Source organism: Manis pentadactyla, chromosome 5 (genome assembly GCF_030020395.1).
Source record: "Manis pentadactyla isolate mManPen7 chromosome 5, mManPen7.hap1, whole genome shotgun sequence".
Taxonomy (NCBI): domain Eukaryota; kingdom Metazoa; phylum Chordata; class Mammalia; order Pholidota; family Manidae; genus Manis; species Manis pentadactyla.
In genome coordinates, this window is record NC_080023.1 from 64,855,325 (window position 1) to 64,869,723 (window position 14,399).

Consider the following 14,399-nt stretch of genomic DNA (forward strand, 5'->3'; position numbering starts at 1 on the left):
GAGAGTTACATCCATTTTGTTTTACAAGATCTTCATCTACATTGTTTGATTTCTGAATCTGATTTTTTAATCTTTCATAAGAATAACCTTATTTCAATTTTCAAAAGACTGAGTTTGAATAATAAAGTTGTACTTGTTTTACATTTGAAATGTAGCTCAAATACAGTTTCTATCTTTTTCTGGGGGCTTGGATTTTGTGATTCAGGTTTCTAGCTTCTAAAGATCTCTGACTGGAAGAAAGAGACTTAACGTTTAAAATTTATTCTCATTATAAAATTGGTTGGAAGAGGTAGAGTGAATTCAAGGTTATGATTTCTTTAGCTGTGAAGTGATATTTCAAGATGTGTATGAACACAAGTAAAATACTTCTCATCCTTTTTAATTTTTGGTTGAAGTGAGTCAGGGTGTCTGACAAATAAGAGGATGGAAGAAATTGCTGCCTAGTCAGGTTCCTCTATTTTATGAGGTACCCTGAACAAATTAGAACTAAATAGACCCGAGTTTTCTGAACATTAGGCATAGGTAAAATTTAATGTTTTTTCTGCTTTAAAATTGTAAGAAAAAACCCCCAACTATTTCAAAATACACTTGAGAAGGCTGTTTAGACAGTAACATAATAGCAAATGTATATGCACCTTCTTACAGATTACAAAGTAGCAAACATTCACTTCTCTAACCTTGTTAAAGGAAAGTTTCAAGTTAACATAAGCTTACCTTTTTAAATTCCCCAACTTGATTTTTATTAAAATACTTTCTGAATGAATCACATATTTTCTTGCATTCTTAAAATATAATGACTATTAGACTGTCAATTATTGTAGTATATTGTAATATATGATATTCCTCTGAGGGCTTGTTAGTGTGGGTATTTGATTTTCATTAAGTTAGTCTGCCCATTATCTTTACCTGGATTAGAGCATTAATCTTAAACCATATTATATCTGCATTTCCAGTCTTGTGATTCCCTACCTCCCAATCAACGAGATCTTATAATTTTAAATTAGAAGATCAGGAGGTTCCCTTGGTTCTCAAGATAAAATCTAAAATGTCATTGATAGCTGTCTTCCTCGTCAGTCTTATTTCTTTTTTTCTGCTTCTTGTACCATATCCACATTGGCTTTCATGAGTTATTCAATATCATTTAAGTTCTTTCCCAAACTGGAGGACTTTGAACATGCTATTCACTATTGCTAGCATGCTTTTCCCCCAACTGTCTGCCCAGTTAATTCCTAATTATCCTATAGCCTCAACATAAATGTCACTTCCATAGACAGGCCTTATCTGACACCTCTCCTCCCTATCCTTCTTAACCGATTTAAATTTAGGTTTCTTATATAGTCCTTATTGTATATAATTATGATATATATTTGTATGATTGTTTAATGTTTATCTCTGCCTTTAGACTATAAATTCCATGTAATAGAAACTTTATTTTTGTTCACCACTGTTTACCCAGTAACTAGCACAGTTTTGAATAACTGTTTCTTCAAATCCATGATGCCATTATTATAAGGGATATCCTGATTTCAGAGATGTTAAAATATAAAAAATTGGCCAATACCATTAGCAGAACATACCTATCTTAAGATGTTCTCATTTCAGAGATGTAAAATCTGAAAAATTATATGTCATTAAATGAATGTAATATGGTATAATAAGCATCCTTACATGAGAATTAGGAAAAAGCCAATTCTCCATCACCTGACATCTTAATTTGTTTGTTTGTGGTAATCTTCATTTATTAAAAATATGTCTTCTCAAAATTTCTTTTTTGATTAGCTGGGCAGGTAGTGAATCAGATGAATAAGAAGCTGCAGACAGGTTTTACGGAGCCAGAAGTGTTACAGATATTCTGTGATACCTGTGAAGCTGTTGCGAGGTTGCATCAGTGTAAGACTCCAATAATTCACCGTGATCTGAAGGTACAAATCTTAGACTACTTATAGATTAAAACATTTTTAACTTTGTAGGTAAAGTGTTCTTGGACTGTGTTCATCTAAGCCAGCTCTTATGACCAGCACTGAGACTGGTCTCACTATCTCCTGCTATATTTCCTGAGGTTGTGTAAAGACTGACTATAGAATTGGAATTATGCTTCCCATGATCCTGAGGGTTTCTGATATGGCTGTACAGGTGGTACAGCCTGTACTCCCCACTCTCCTGTTTACACATCAGGCTTCTTTAAAAGGTTTCATTCAAACAAAACTGACTGTCGCACTGTCTATCCACACTATCCTTTCCCAGTTCAGCAGTTCTTCTATTTCCTATGATCTGCACTGGATGTTTTCCAGAGATACTGGAGGTGACTGTAAATGGGTTTCTTTACTCATTTATTTATAATGTACTATTGTTTTCTATAATTTACTGTAACTCTGCAGTGATTGTCTTTAAGGTCACTTTATCTTAACCTTTTTCTGGGCTATGACCTCTTGTACATGGTACCCGCTTGTATGTTGGAAAAAGTCTCCAAAGGGAAATTAGTATTTTGGGTATCATTTTGCTCTAGATATCATTACTTATATCATTTAGAACCACAGCTGTCCTCTTTGATGCTCACACACACATAGACAAAAGATTACAAAAATTCCTCTTCCTCAAATGCTTTTCTGCCCAGTTATCCCACAGCTAACCTTTCCCCCATTTGAATCTGGTTAGATTCACTTTCTCAGTGAGTCACCACCTTATTTGTAATTGAAACCTAGCATTTCTACTCTTAACCTGCTCTTTAAATATCACTTGTCTCCTTCCAGTTTACTATTTACTTTGCCTGTTTATTTTCTTTTGTCTTCCACTAGAATATAAGTTTAATGTAGGCAGGGATTTTTCTCTCTTGAAATGATGAGTTCAAGCATTTAGAATGGTGCCTTGGCCAGGTCTCTAAATATTTAATGAATGAATGAAAGCCAGTTCTGGCCAATTATACAAAATTTATGAATGGTGATAATAAAATGCTCTTAGGATACAAGAGAATAGAAGATGTCATTTAGAATATAGGTTGTTAAACATGAAAGTATCATCTAGGGAAATCTATGGTAAAAGTATACAAGTTAAGGCAAGATTGAAATACATGACTTACAGACCTCTGTTCCTCAATTTGGATAACCATTATAGATCATTTCAGTTCTTTTAAATATGCAATTTTTACAGTTTCCCTAATAATTTGATATGACTTTTTTGTGCTGATAGCTCATTAACTTTTTCCATATAAAGTTGATGTTCTCAGTTGAGTCTTGATTTAAAACCAGAAAAGACATTGAACTGCATGGTTTTATATAGGCCATATTTCATGTGCTTAGTTCTTTTTGCCTGTATAAATTTATGCAAACCTATGCTTGTTTTAAGTATATACTTATACAAATTTTTATTGTGTACAAATCTTTTTAAAAGTAGACCAAATGAAATAAAGAAAAATTATAAAGAAACTGTCATGTGAGTATTTTGGTACAGTGGAGAACAGTTGAATTACTCATCGAAGACTTTATCTTAGAAATATAAAATATTGTGAAAAAATGTAATAATAGTATCATTTATTGAATGCCTTCCTTACTCCAGACACTGTTCTAAGCTCTAAGCTCTTTACATGTTTCAATTCATTTAATTTTACAGCAATCTCTTATAATAGGTATTATTATCTTCCCCATTTGATAGGTAAGGAAACTAAAGCCCAAGAGTGGTTAAGCAAATTGTACAGTGTGCATATGCTAGTAAGTAGCAGAGTTGGGGTGTGAACTCACATACTCTCCTGTTCTAGAAATTGTGCACACAATTTGTTTATTTAAATTACTACAACTCTGATGTCCAAGTTAAGGCACAAAGTCAAATCTGTGTCTTTTGGTATAGTATTTTGGAATTAGGAGTCAATCAGAGGTAGAATTTCAATGGTTTTTTGTTACTTCTTTATAGATAAGCTAAATTGTCAGGAAAGGAGAAAAGTGGAGTTATAGTATAGACACTGACTGCTATTAGTTTTTCTCTTTCATAAAAGTGGTTTTAGAGAGGATTTAGCATTTTTGGCCCTTGTAAAAATCATCCTGGAATGGGAGAAGCACTTCTCTGTTCTTAGTAAGAGAAGCCGTAGACATAGTAAATTATATTTTCGGTCTGATTAATTTGTCCTTTCTCATGATTTGAGGTACTTATTGTCTCTCATTCTTTATAGCACAAACCTTTCAATGTTTATTGTGTAAAACGTGGTTGTAAAAGATAATTTTCACTTTGAAAATACTACTAATTACTTATTCTCTTTTCTGAAGGTGGAAAATATTTTGTTAAATGATGGTGGAAACTATGTACTATGTGACTTTGGCAGTGCCACTAATAAGTTTCTTAATCCTCAAAAAGATGGAGTTAACGTAGTAGAAGAAGAAATTAAAAAGTAAGTGTCTCTTTATTGTACTTTACATCATGGGGATTTTAGTTGAGTCTGTGACCAGCTCTGCTAATAACATACTTTAGGTGTTCTGTTTATAGGTTTCTTAAAAATATTTCTATACCATAGACATTGATTAGTTTTGGTCTGATCTAGCTCGATGGGAAATACATTTTACCATAGATACAAGTTTTTCATTTATATTGTAAACACATTTATCAAGAAATATGTTAAATAAACTACAGTTACTAGTGGAATCTTTAAAAGGAGTTTTAAGTGATTTTTGAATTTAGTTAAACATCTTTGCTTTTAATACTGAGGATTCATGCTTAGGAAAAGCTAAATTATGAAAATGTTTAAACTTTTATTTAATATTTAATATTAAGAAGATTGACTTCTTAATGCATTGAAAACTGTGTGGAAAACATGTTATTTTGTAATAGTGTATTGGAAAGCTCTCTGTAGAAATACAAGTCATATCTGCTTTATGTTATCTTAATCTTGTACTTTCCCTGGTTGCTAGAGTACCTGAAAAGACCTTTCCCTGACTCTCTGTTTTCTGGTCTGTGTAGAAAGTAGAACTTTTTTTTTTTTGTAAATCTTAGATTTCCTTAATAAAATTATACAGAATGTCTAAAGATTAGTCAGAATAGGAATTTCTGTATAGTTGCCTTTTCTAAGTTGCCTTTCTTCAGTTTCTCACAGATTCTCAGTTGTTTAAGGCTGTCTAGCAGCCATCAATTGAGCTGCAGTATATATTTGAAATAGCTCAAGTAGAGCTGATCTTAGTCTAACCCATTTGTGTAACATTGTAGATTTCTAGACTATGTGTTTCTATTTAGGAAACTTAGCCTATGATATTTGTTACATTCCATAAAAACAGACTCCTTAGTAAACATACAAATGTCTTGAAGAACATAAGAATAATAAATTATTGAACTGACTTCTTGGGGATATGTATATATACACACATAAAATTTTAAGAAAAATTATTGGATTGTGATATATAATGGCTGCTTTAGGATTCTGCTCAAGCATCTCTGATTTGGGAGTTTCATTTCTTGCTGTTGAGGTCTGAGTTAAGGCTGCTGTTAAGGCTCAGTAGAATTTTGCATTAGTGATGAGCGCAAACTCCTGAGGGGTTCAGAGTTAATGGTCTGATCATGTACTCAGTTCCCGCGTATTCAGTGTGGACCCTGTTGGTGCTGTGGTGCAGCAGTGAACAGAAGTCCTGCCCTCCTACAGCTTATATTCTGATTTCATAGGCTCCCCCTCTGTAGTAGTATCATTCAGAATGTTTGACCAGTCAGGGTAATTTGGAAAAAGTAGGATGATAGAATGTTGAGCTTTAAGATACTTTATGTAAATAAAACTATAAACACTCAAAATGAATCTTCAGTTATAGCATGATACAGGAAGTCCTTCCATATTCTAATAATTTCTGCCATGAAATTGAGCACGACTTTATTAAAATATTCTGTTCATAATGGATTTAGGGTTTTTATATTGGTAAATATTTATTCACAGTATCTTTTAATTCCAAATAGCTTATTAGATTACTTTTAAAACAATAATTACAAAAACAATCTAGAGGAGATTTACTACCATGTGAGTGCATAAAAACAAACTCTTTTAATAAACATATACATTTTTTGAGAGGGTAGAATTTTTACTTTTAAATAAATAGACTAAAATATTTTGATAAGGACATTTTTATAGTCAAATTGTATAATTTCAAATAAATTCAAGGAAAACTCTTTCCAATACATTGTGTTTAAGATTTTTCTATTAAAATTAAGCTTTTATATCACTAGAGATGCTATTACACTTGTTGAATAAAAATGTGTATAAATGTTTTGTATTGTTTAATCCTTGATGGACTTTAAATAAACTTTTAAAAACAGTATTATTTCTTTATTATGTTATTGAACCTAAAGGTGTTTTTTTGTAGTATTTTATGTAGAAACAATGTAGTATCTGTCTTTTTTTTTTTTTTTTTTTTTTTATATCTCCACTCCATTTCACTTATTTACTGCCAGGTATACAACTCTGTCATACAGAGCCCCTGAAATGATCAACCTTTATGGAGGGAAACCCATCACCACCAAGGCTGATATCTGGGTAAGGCCAAGAAAGGCTGACATTTTCTCTAACCAAATTTAAAAAATCTGAGTTCAATTGATTATGTTCCCCGTGCCCCACAAAAGGTATTTCTTAATAAGTGTAAGAGTGGTGTACAGTAGAGCTTCTTACTTAGGAGAAGAAAAATATTAGAACATTTTATCTTCTTAATTCTGAGATGGAAAACTTAGGTATAAAAAAGAAAATAAAGGACTTGGCACATAATGTAACTTTTTAACCACTCTATTTTTGAGAATTTAGATTTTCTATTAGGTTAACATTTTTTTGATTGAGTGGAATTTTGCTTGATGATAGTAGGGAAGAGCTGGACATAGCTCTTAAGTAATTACACTGACAATTTTCTGGAGGAGTTTAGGATCTTTTAAAGGGAACTAACATGAGTAACACTTTTTTCTAATTATAAATGTAACACTGAGCAACTTGTATATATTAAGGTTCTTTATCATTTAACATATGTATCTGGATTATATTATTGAGAAAGATCCTGTTTCTGTTTAGTTGAACTTTATGTTAGGATGTCAGTATGTCTTTAGAACTTAATTCATAAGTAAAATATGTTTTGGCTGTATTTAATAAAGTAGCAGGAAACTGTATGTGAATTCATTTAAATTCAACAAATATTTTAGCAGTATCTACCACTAGTGACCATATTAGGGATGGAGGAAAAAGATTCCTTTGAAAGTAATTCTAGAGTTTACAAGAAAAGTCATGTTTACTTTGTTTTTAAAGTAAACCCCTTCTCCTGTAGGGGTTGGGATACCAAGTTTTCTTGAAAGGTAATAAAAAAAGAATATCTTTGATATTTTTAATCTTTCTACATAATTTATACTTTTCACCAAATAATCATTTTAAGTCTTGTGGTACTAAATTTTTAACCATATACATAATTGAGTCAAACCATGAAGAAGTTTGATTTAGTTAATTTGATACTGCTTATAGACCACTAGCTTCTATAACTCATGCTTTCCTCAGCATTAACATTTGACTTATTAAATAGTTTATATTAAATGATTTGTAGTATAATGTAGAAACTGAGTTCACTTGGATCTTAATTTATAAAGTGAAGGTGTTTGAAGAGGTGGTTGTGGAAGTCTTTTCAGGCTGAATTCTTTGACTGCTGTTGAAATCTGTATTACCTGAAAGAGTATTTCAACAGCAGAGAAGACAACAGATATCATACTTTGATTACTCTTTTGGAGGCATCAAGGATTGATTTTTAAAAAAAGGTCTTTAAGCACATGATTGTTACCCATCTCTTAACAAGAAGTAGGGAATCTTTTTTTTTGTTCATTTTTCATCAGACTTAGTATGTGCCAGGCAGCATAAATTGTCAGTGATAAGTTTAAAATTTATGCCATTTGTGGATTAGTATTTGGGGTAGGTAGTATTCTGTAATGCAAAACCTGCTATAGCTGTGGGGTACAAATAGATACCCAAAGATAAAAATGAAAAGAAGAAAAATAATCAGAAAACAGAATCTTTGTATATAGGCTTGACAGAAATAGAATTTTCATTTCCATGGTGTCATTTTTTTATGCTTGTCTTAGCTCAAGTGAAACAGAAATATGCTACAACATTTAGGTGTGAATTCAGGAATATCCAGAAAAATATTTAGTTCATATTGGTCAAGAATTGTATTTCTGATCTTGTATCAAGATAGTACCTTTTTAGAGAGTTATGATACTGAAGTTAAAGTATTCATTTAGCACTTTGTATTTTGGGAAAAGTTTTTTTTTTTTTGGCTTGGAGGTTTCCTTTATAGGTTATTTTTATCCTGAGAACTAGGATGCTGATTTTATTAAGCATTAGGAAATTCAGTGAGAGATGCTTCATACTATCCTTTAATGAGGAAATAATAGTGATACTCAGCCTTCAAAATTAGGTCATTTGTTCCATCCTGTTTCTTGAACAGTTTTCATTGTATCAAATGGATAGAGAGGCTGTGAAAAGAATGGTTAAAGATCCTGTGCCTTTGGTGTGAAAAAATTAGGACACCTCATTATGTCACACAATGTGAAGGAGAGTATTTTAGATTTATGTTTAAGTGTACTAACATTGCTGTCTAAAATTGGTATCTGTGAACTCTCACAACATTTATTCTAACAGAAAACGCATTATTAAAAGATTGATTGACAAAGTAAAACTGGCTAAAATGCAAATCTCTTTTTCGTCAACTGTCATCTGGGCAGTAGAAAGGTTTAGTTTAATGCAGATATCACACCATTAATAGTATTTTTCCAGTGCTGTTAAGGAAACCTGGAAACCTTAAGCTCAATTTGCTGCATAAATGCTGAAAATATCTTCCTTATATAAAAGCATCATAAGTTTTTTTAAGTCACATTGAATGAGTTATTTCTATTCAGAATCTTCACAGTTTTCTTAGTTACATGATACTCAGTACTTTTTTTGAACTAATATATTGAAATTTCTAGAGCTTTTAAAAATTTTCATTAAAAAGACTTACAATATTGAAAATAATGTTTTGTAAATTAATATTGTTGAACTTACACAGGTGGTTTCTGTATGTTGTAATCCTCATAGTAGTTACAAAACTTAGTGATTTGTGAATACATTTGCTAAGTTGATGTGTGGAAAAAATCCAATAAAGGCAAGCTGATCTGCCAGTTTTTAGATAGTAAGGAAAAATTTCAGTATTGTTGATACAGTTGTCTACTGACTGTTGATAATTTTATATAATCTGTTTAGAATTAGAAATGCACCTTATACTCTTCAAGGCTTGTTAGGTGACTTATACTTCATGTGACAACATAATGATTTCTTGAACTGCAAATTACAATTTATTACTGCTTTTCGGGTTTGAGCTGTTAGCAGCTTAGCTAGAAATTTCCTATGCTACTCTTCCAGACAAAATTTGTGTTTTAGGATATTTTGTCTTCATTGCCAACAAGTAGATTTATTGGTGCTTTGAAGTTTCTGAAGCCATGCAAGTGAAGCAGACAGAGCCCTTCCTTTTTGAATTTTAATATAGATCACCCAGGTACAAATATGATTAGTATAATATAGAACAAAAATTATAGGATTGTACACAGAAACAGAGAACTAAAGACATGTACTTAATGAATAATCAATAAAAGTGTATTGATTATTGGTAAATGTAACTGTGCTGGCTGACTCATACTTAGAGTCCCAGGATTTTACAGCATGTTTTATAGTGAATTAAAAAAAAATGATGCTAGAATGAGTCTTGTTTGAGACTTTGAGTTAAATGCTAGTTATGTACTAAATATATTTTTCCTTGTGAAAGAAAGAAAAGTCTAATTTTTCTCCTAAAAGGAAGCAGCCACTCTGATTTTAGTTACATCATTTGTAATCTAGAGATCTGTGGTAGCATTAATTCAACCAACTAGCCACAGATGTGATAGAAAACTAGGTAAAAGGTACAGTTAAATGTCTTATAAAAGTTAAGTGTACTTATTTGTTTAAGCACTAATTTGTGAAAAGATTGATCTAGTATAGGAATATAAGGGTTTTGTTTTTTTAAATAACATTTTAGTTTTGGTTTGGGGCTTTTTTTTTGGTCGTGTGGTCATTTGATTAATTGATCTCTGATAATATTCATGCTTCTTTGTTTTACAGGCACTGGGATGTTTACTGTATAAACTTTGTTTCTTCACTCTTCCTTTTGGTGAGAGTCAGGTTGCTATCTGTGATGGCAGCTTCACCATCCCAGACAATTCTCGTTACTCCCTTAACATACATTGCTTAATCAGTAAGTACTTGGAAAAAATTATGAAAAAATTATAAGATACTGTATTTAGAGCTTGATGTTTACATCCCTTTACCTAAACCCAGTCTTTTAATTTCATGTATTATAATTTTGTGCAACTATATTAAAGAAAAACATTAAAAAAGATGTTTATAAAACTTTTATAGGAATAAAAACAGCCTAATTACTGATTACTACATGGATATTTTGAAGCCCTAGATAAGATTTTGTAGAACATAGAGATTATATAATTAAAGAAACTGGAATTTCTGGAAAAACTTTGGCATAACATTTAGTTATGCAGTCTTTGTACTTTTGAAATCCAAATATCCAGGTCTGTCTGTCCTTTGGATCAAAATATTGCTAATCTTAGAGTATAGCTTATTAGGTCACCCTTTTTAATGTTTATTCTTTACTGATTATAAAATGATTATCAGAAAGAAACCCAAGTTTGGTATCAGAAGGGGTTGTCCTAAGGCCTTGACTCCAAAAGAATAATTATTTTCCTTTAGTCTCCTTTAAGAGTTTTTTCTTCCCTTACAGAGTATACTGTAATTTAGATTTTTGTATGTGTATGTGGTAAAATTTCTGAAAAAGGTGATTTTGGGGAGGAGGAAGACCATCAGGTATTAAAATATATTAGGAAGGTGCAGTATTTAATCAGCATCTCTCAGCACTATTTTAGTTAAGGTGTTTCTAGCATTTCTGTTTTCTGCATTTTAAACGTCCCTTGTCAGAGCCTCTGGTCACATAGATCAGTGCAGTGAAAGAGAGGGTCAATCTAAATATATTTGATATTTTGTCTGCTGAAGATAGCAACTCAGTGGGGGAAAATAGATAGAAATAGAAAAGTTAATAGGCATTTGTGGAAAAATGCTGGATCTCTACCTCAAACTTTATGCTAAAGTTTCAGATAAATTAAAGACTTACAGGTAAAAAAAATAAAACAAATACACTTGAATTTATGACACTGGACTGGATATCTATAAGCTAGGCATTAAGTCTCAGGAACTAGAAAAGATGAATCTTTTAACATACAAATTTAAACTTATTGAAAGTCCCCCAAAATGCATGAACTGCAGCATAAAGTCAAATGATGCTTGGAAAAAAGTATTTGTCACACATTTGACAAATGGCTAACTTTTCTTATGAGGCTCACCTAAACCACAAAGAAAAGGGCAAGCACTCCAGAAGAAAAATGATCTAAAGAAAATGGGGCATAAAAGGATATCTAATCCTGCTCTGCAAACTTACTTAAAGCACAATCTTTTTATTTCTTTAATGTGGATTTGCTCATACATGTTGGAAATTGGAGAATTATGTCAGTTGAACACAAAATTGTTCCACATTGCTTCATGTGGAATGTTTTTTCTGGGCAAGGGGAACTAGAGTTAATAGGGTGGGGAAGGTGGTGGTATAACTTACAGGGGAAAGGAAAAAGCACCCTGGTTGCTGGCTCAGAGTTCCATTTTTATCTCTATTAATTTCCCATCCTTGTTTTGATGTGCTTTTATGTATTTGTGACAGCTTCCAGCCAAATTAAAGCTACCTGCCTGGGCAGTCAGTCCAAGGTATCTTCCCAGGTGCCAGTTAATGTTTTTATCAGTGCTCTGGTGACCAAGTTTTACAGCTTTTCAATGGTCTGTTTGGACTTTGTTTTTCCCATTAGTCCTATAATTTTTAGCCTACCATTTTGCAGAATGGTAGAGATTTTTTTTGAAAGAACAAACATAACTTTAGAGTATATTTGAATAAACATTAGACCCGTAGCCCACTCTCTTTTATCTAGTTGCTTTCCTTCTTCATTTTCCAAAAGTTAGGACATCAAAAGTGTGAAAGAACTTTGATTAATTGGAATGTTCAAAGACTAGATTGAGGAATTTACTTTGGCTGCTCTGACTGGTTGCTTGAAGTTAACCTGTTATTGAAGCCCTTGTAAATCATTGCTAACTGTGGCATTCTTTTGTTGCTAAGTGTAATGTTTTAATCATGATTGAACTGAGGATTCTATTGAGGATCTTGCAATATCTTAGAAGCTCTGAATATTCTTATTGGACTGTTGTGAGACACTGGATAGTATATACTCTGATTGGTGATTAATTTGTTTACAGTAAAAAGATTCTATTTTGTTGTGTTCGTTTTTTTTCCTTCTCCATGTATATGTTAGTCTGTGTTTGTGTGTAATGGGAAAGTAGAAAGGTTTAAACAGTACTGGTAATCTTAGGATCTAATTGGGGTCTAGTTTATTGATGTTTTACTGTGCATCATATGCTTCCTTTCTTTGTCAATAAATGTATAACTTTTGGCTTTTAATCTTTATTAGTACAAATTTGACCATGTATTAATGTCTTTCAACTTATTTCTGAGTGGTAGGAAGAAATTTTTAAAAAGGGTGAATAAAATTAAAGCATTCAAGTAAATTTTAGTATTTTTATCTCCTATTAAAGAGTTTTTATGGATTTCCATTTTAAATAATTGTGTTAAGTAGTAAAAGCTTAAAGAAGTAGAGATTTTAAAACCAGAACATACTTATCTACAATGTAATTTTTTAAGAAAACCTTTAGATTCTTTGCAGTTTTATTTATATTTTTCACATGTGACCTTGCCTGTTTCCCACCATGCTATTTTAAGTTTCTCTCTCTCAGCTTTTATAATATATACTCAGTGATTTACATTGCTTTCAAATACATCCTACATTCACAAAACCAGGAACTTCCTAGTGTGGTCATAGTTTTAAAAATTGAAATGTTTTATTGCCAGTTGTCTATTCATGTGCTGTAGTTGCTCCTATGTATTAATGTGAGAAAACACATTAAAAATACAAATCTTTTCAGTACTAATAGTTTTACTAAAGCTACATACGTCTACTTTTGCATGGTGTAGGACTTTTGAAACTGAAATAGCCGTGCCTCATCTTTGTGGTTACATAAGTATTTGAATATACTTTTTGATGATCACTAATTTGGCCAGGGGTAAATACCCATTACCTTCTTACTGTCTGTAAAGCTCAGTTTATTAATTTCATCATTACATTAATTTCATACTTTCCTGTAAACTTTTCTTCTTAAAAGTAGCAGATTCAATTATAGTTGACTCTTGAATAACACAGGTTTCAACTATGGGGTCCACTTATATGCAGATTTTTTTTCAATAAATATGTTGGGAAAACTTTGTAGATTTATGGTAATTTGAAAAAGCATTTTCTTTTCTGTAGCTTACTTTATATTATTTTTATATTTATATATTTATATTATATGTTCTGTAGCTTTATTGCTATAAAATACAGTATATAATTCATATAACATACAAAATACATGTTATTCAACTGTTATTTGTAAAGCTTCAGGTCAACAGTAGGCTATTCGTTCAATTTTGGGGGACTCAAAAATTGTGTGCAGATTTTCAGCTGCTCAAATGGTATTCTATTTTTAGTTTTTTGAGGAACCTCTATACTGCTTTCCATAATGGCTGAACTGTTGTACATTCCCACCAGTAGTGTAGGAATGTTCCCCTTTCCCCACATCCTCGCCAACATTTGTTGTTTGTCTTTTGGTTGTTGGCCATCCTAACTAGTGGGAAGTGATATCTCATTGTGGTTTTAATTTGAATTTGTCTGATGATTAGTGATGTGGAGCATCTTTTCATGTGTCTGTTGGCCATCTGAATTTCTTCTTTGGAGAACTGTCTGTTCATATCCTCTGCCTATTTGTTAATTGGGTTATTTGCTTTTTGGGTGTTGAAGCATGTGAGTTCTTTATATATTTTGGATGTTTACCCCTTTTTGGATATGTCATTTACAAATATATTCTCCCATAGTGTAGGATGCCTTTTTGTTCTGATGGTGTCCTATGCTGTACAGAAATTTTTTGGCTTGATGTAGTCCCATTTGTTCATTTTTGCTTTTGTTTCCCTTGCCTGAGAAGATGCGTTCAGGAAAAATTTGCTCATATTTATATTCAAGAGATTTTTGTGTATGTTATCTTCTAAGAGTTTTATGGTTTCATGACTTACATTCAGGTCTTTGATCCATTTTGAGTTTACTTTTGTATATGGGGTTAGGCAATAATCCAGTTTCATTCTCTTACATGTAGCTGTCCAGTTTTGCCAACACCAGTTGTTGAAGAGGCTGTCATTTCCCCATTGTATACCCATGGCTCCTTT

At 31.9% G+C, this 14,399-nt stretch overlaps 1 protein-coding gene across 4 annotated transcripts in view; it reads left to right on the forward strand.

Annotated features, from left to right (window-relative positions):
- BMP2K (BMP2 inducible kinase) overlaps positions 1-14,399 on the forward strand; it is a 174,984-nt gene that overhangs the window by 86,602 nt on the left and 73,983 nt on the right. For 3 of the 4 annotated variants that reach the window (XM_036906440.2, XM_036906443.2, XM_036906442.2), the window contains exons 4-7: positions 1,780-1,922; positions 4,254-4,375; positions 6,409-6,490; positions 10,109-10,241. In XM_036906440.2, coding sequence (XP_036762335.2) covers positions 1,780-1,922; positions 4,254-4,375; positions 6,409-6,490; positions 10,109-10,241 — 480 coding nt within the window. The remainder of the gene's footprint in view (positions 1-1,779; positions 1,923-4,253; positions 4,376-6,408; positions 6,491-10,108; positions 10,242-14,399) is intronic. The other variant, XM_036906441.2, reaches the window with a different exon arrangement.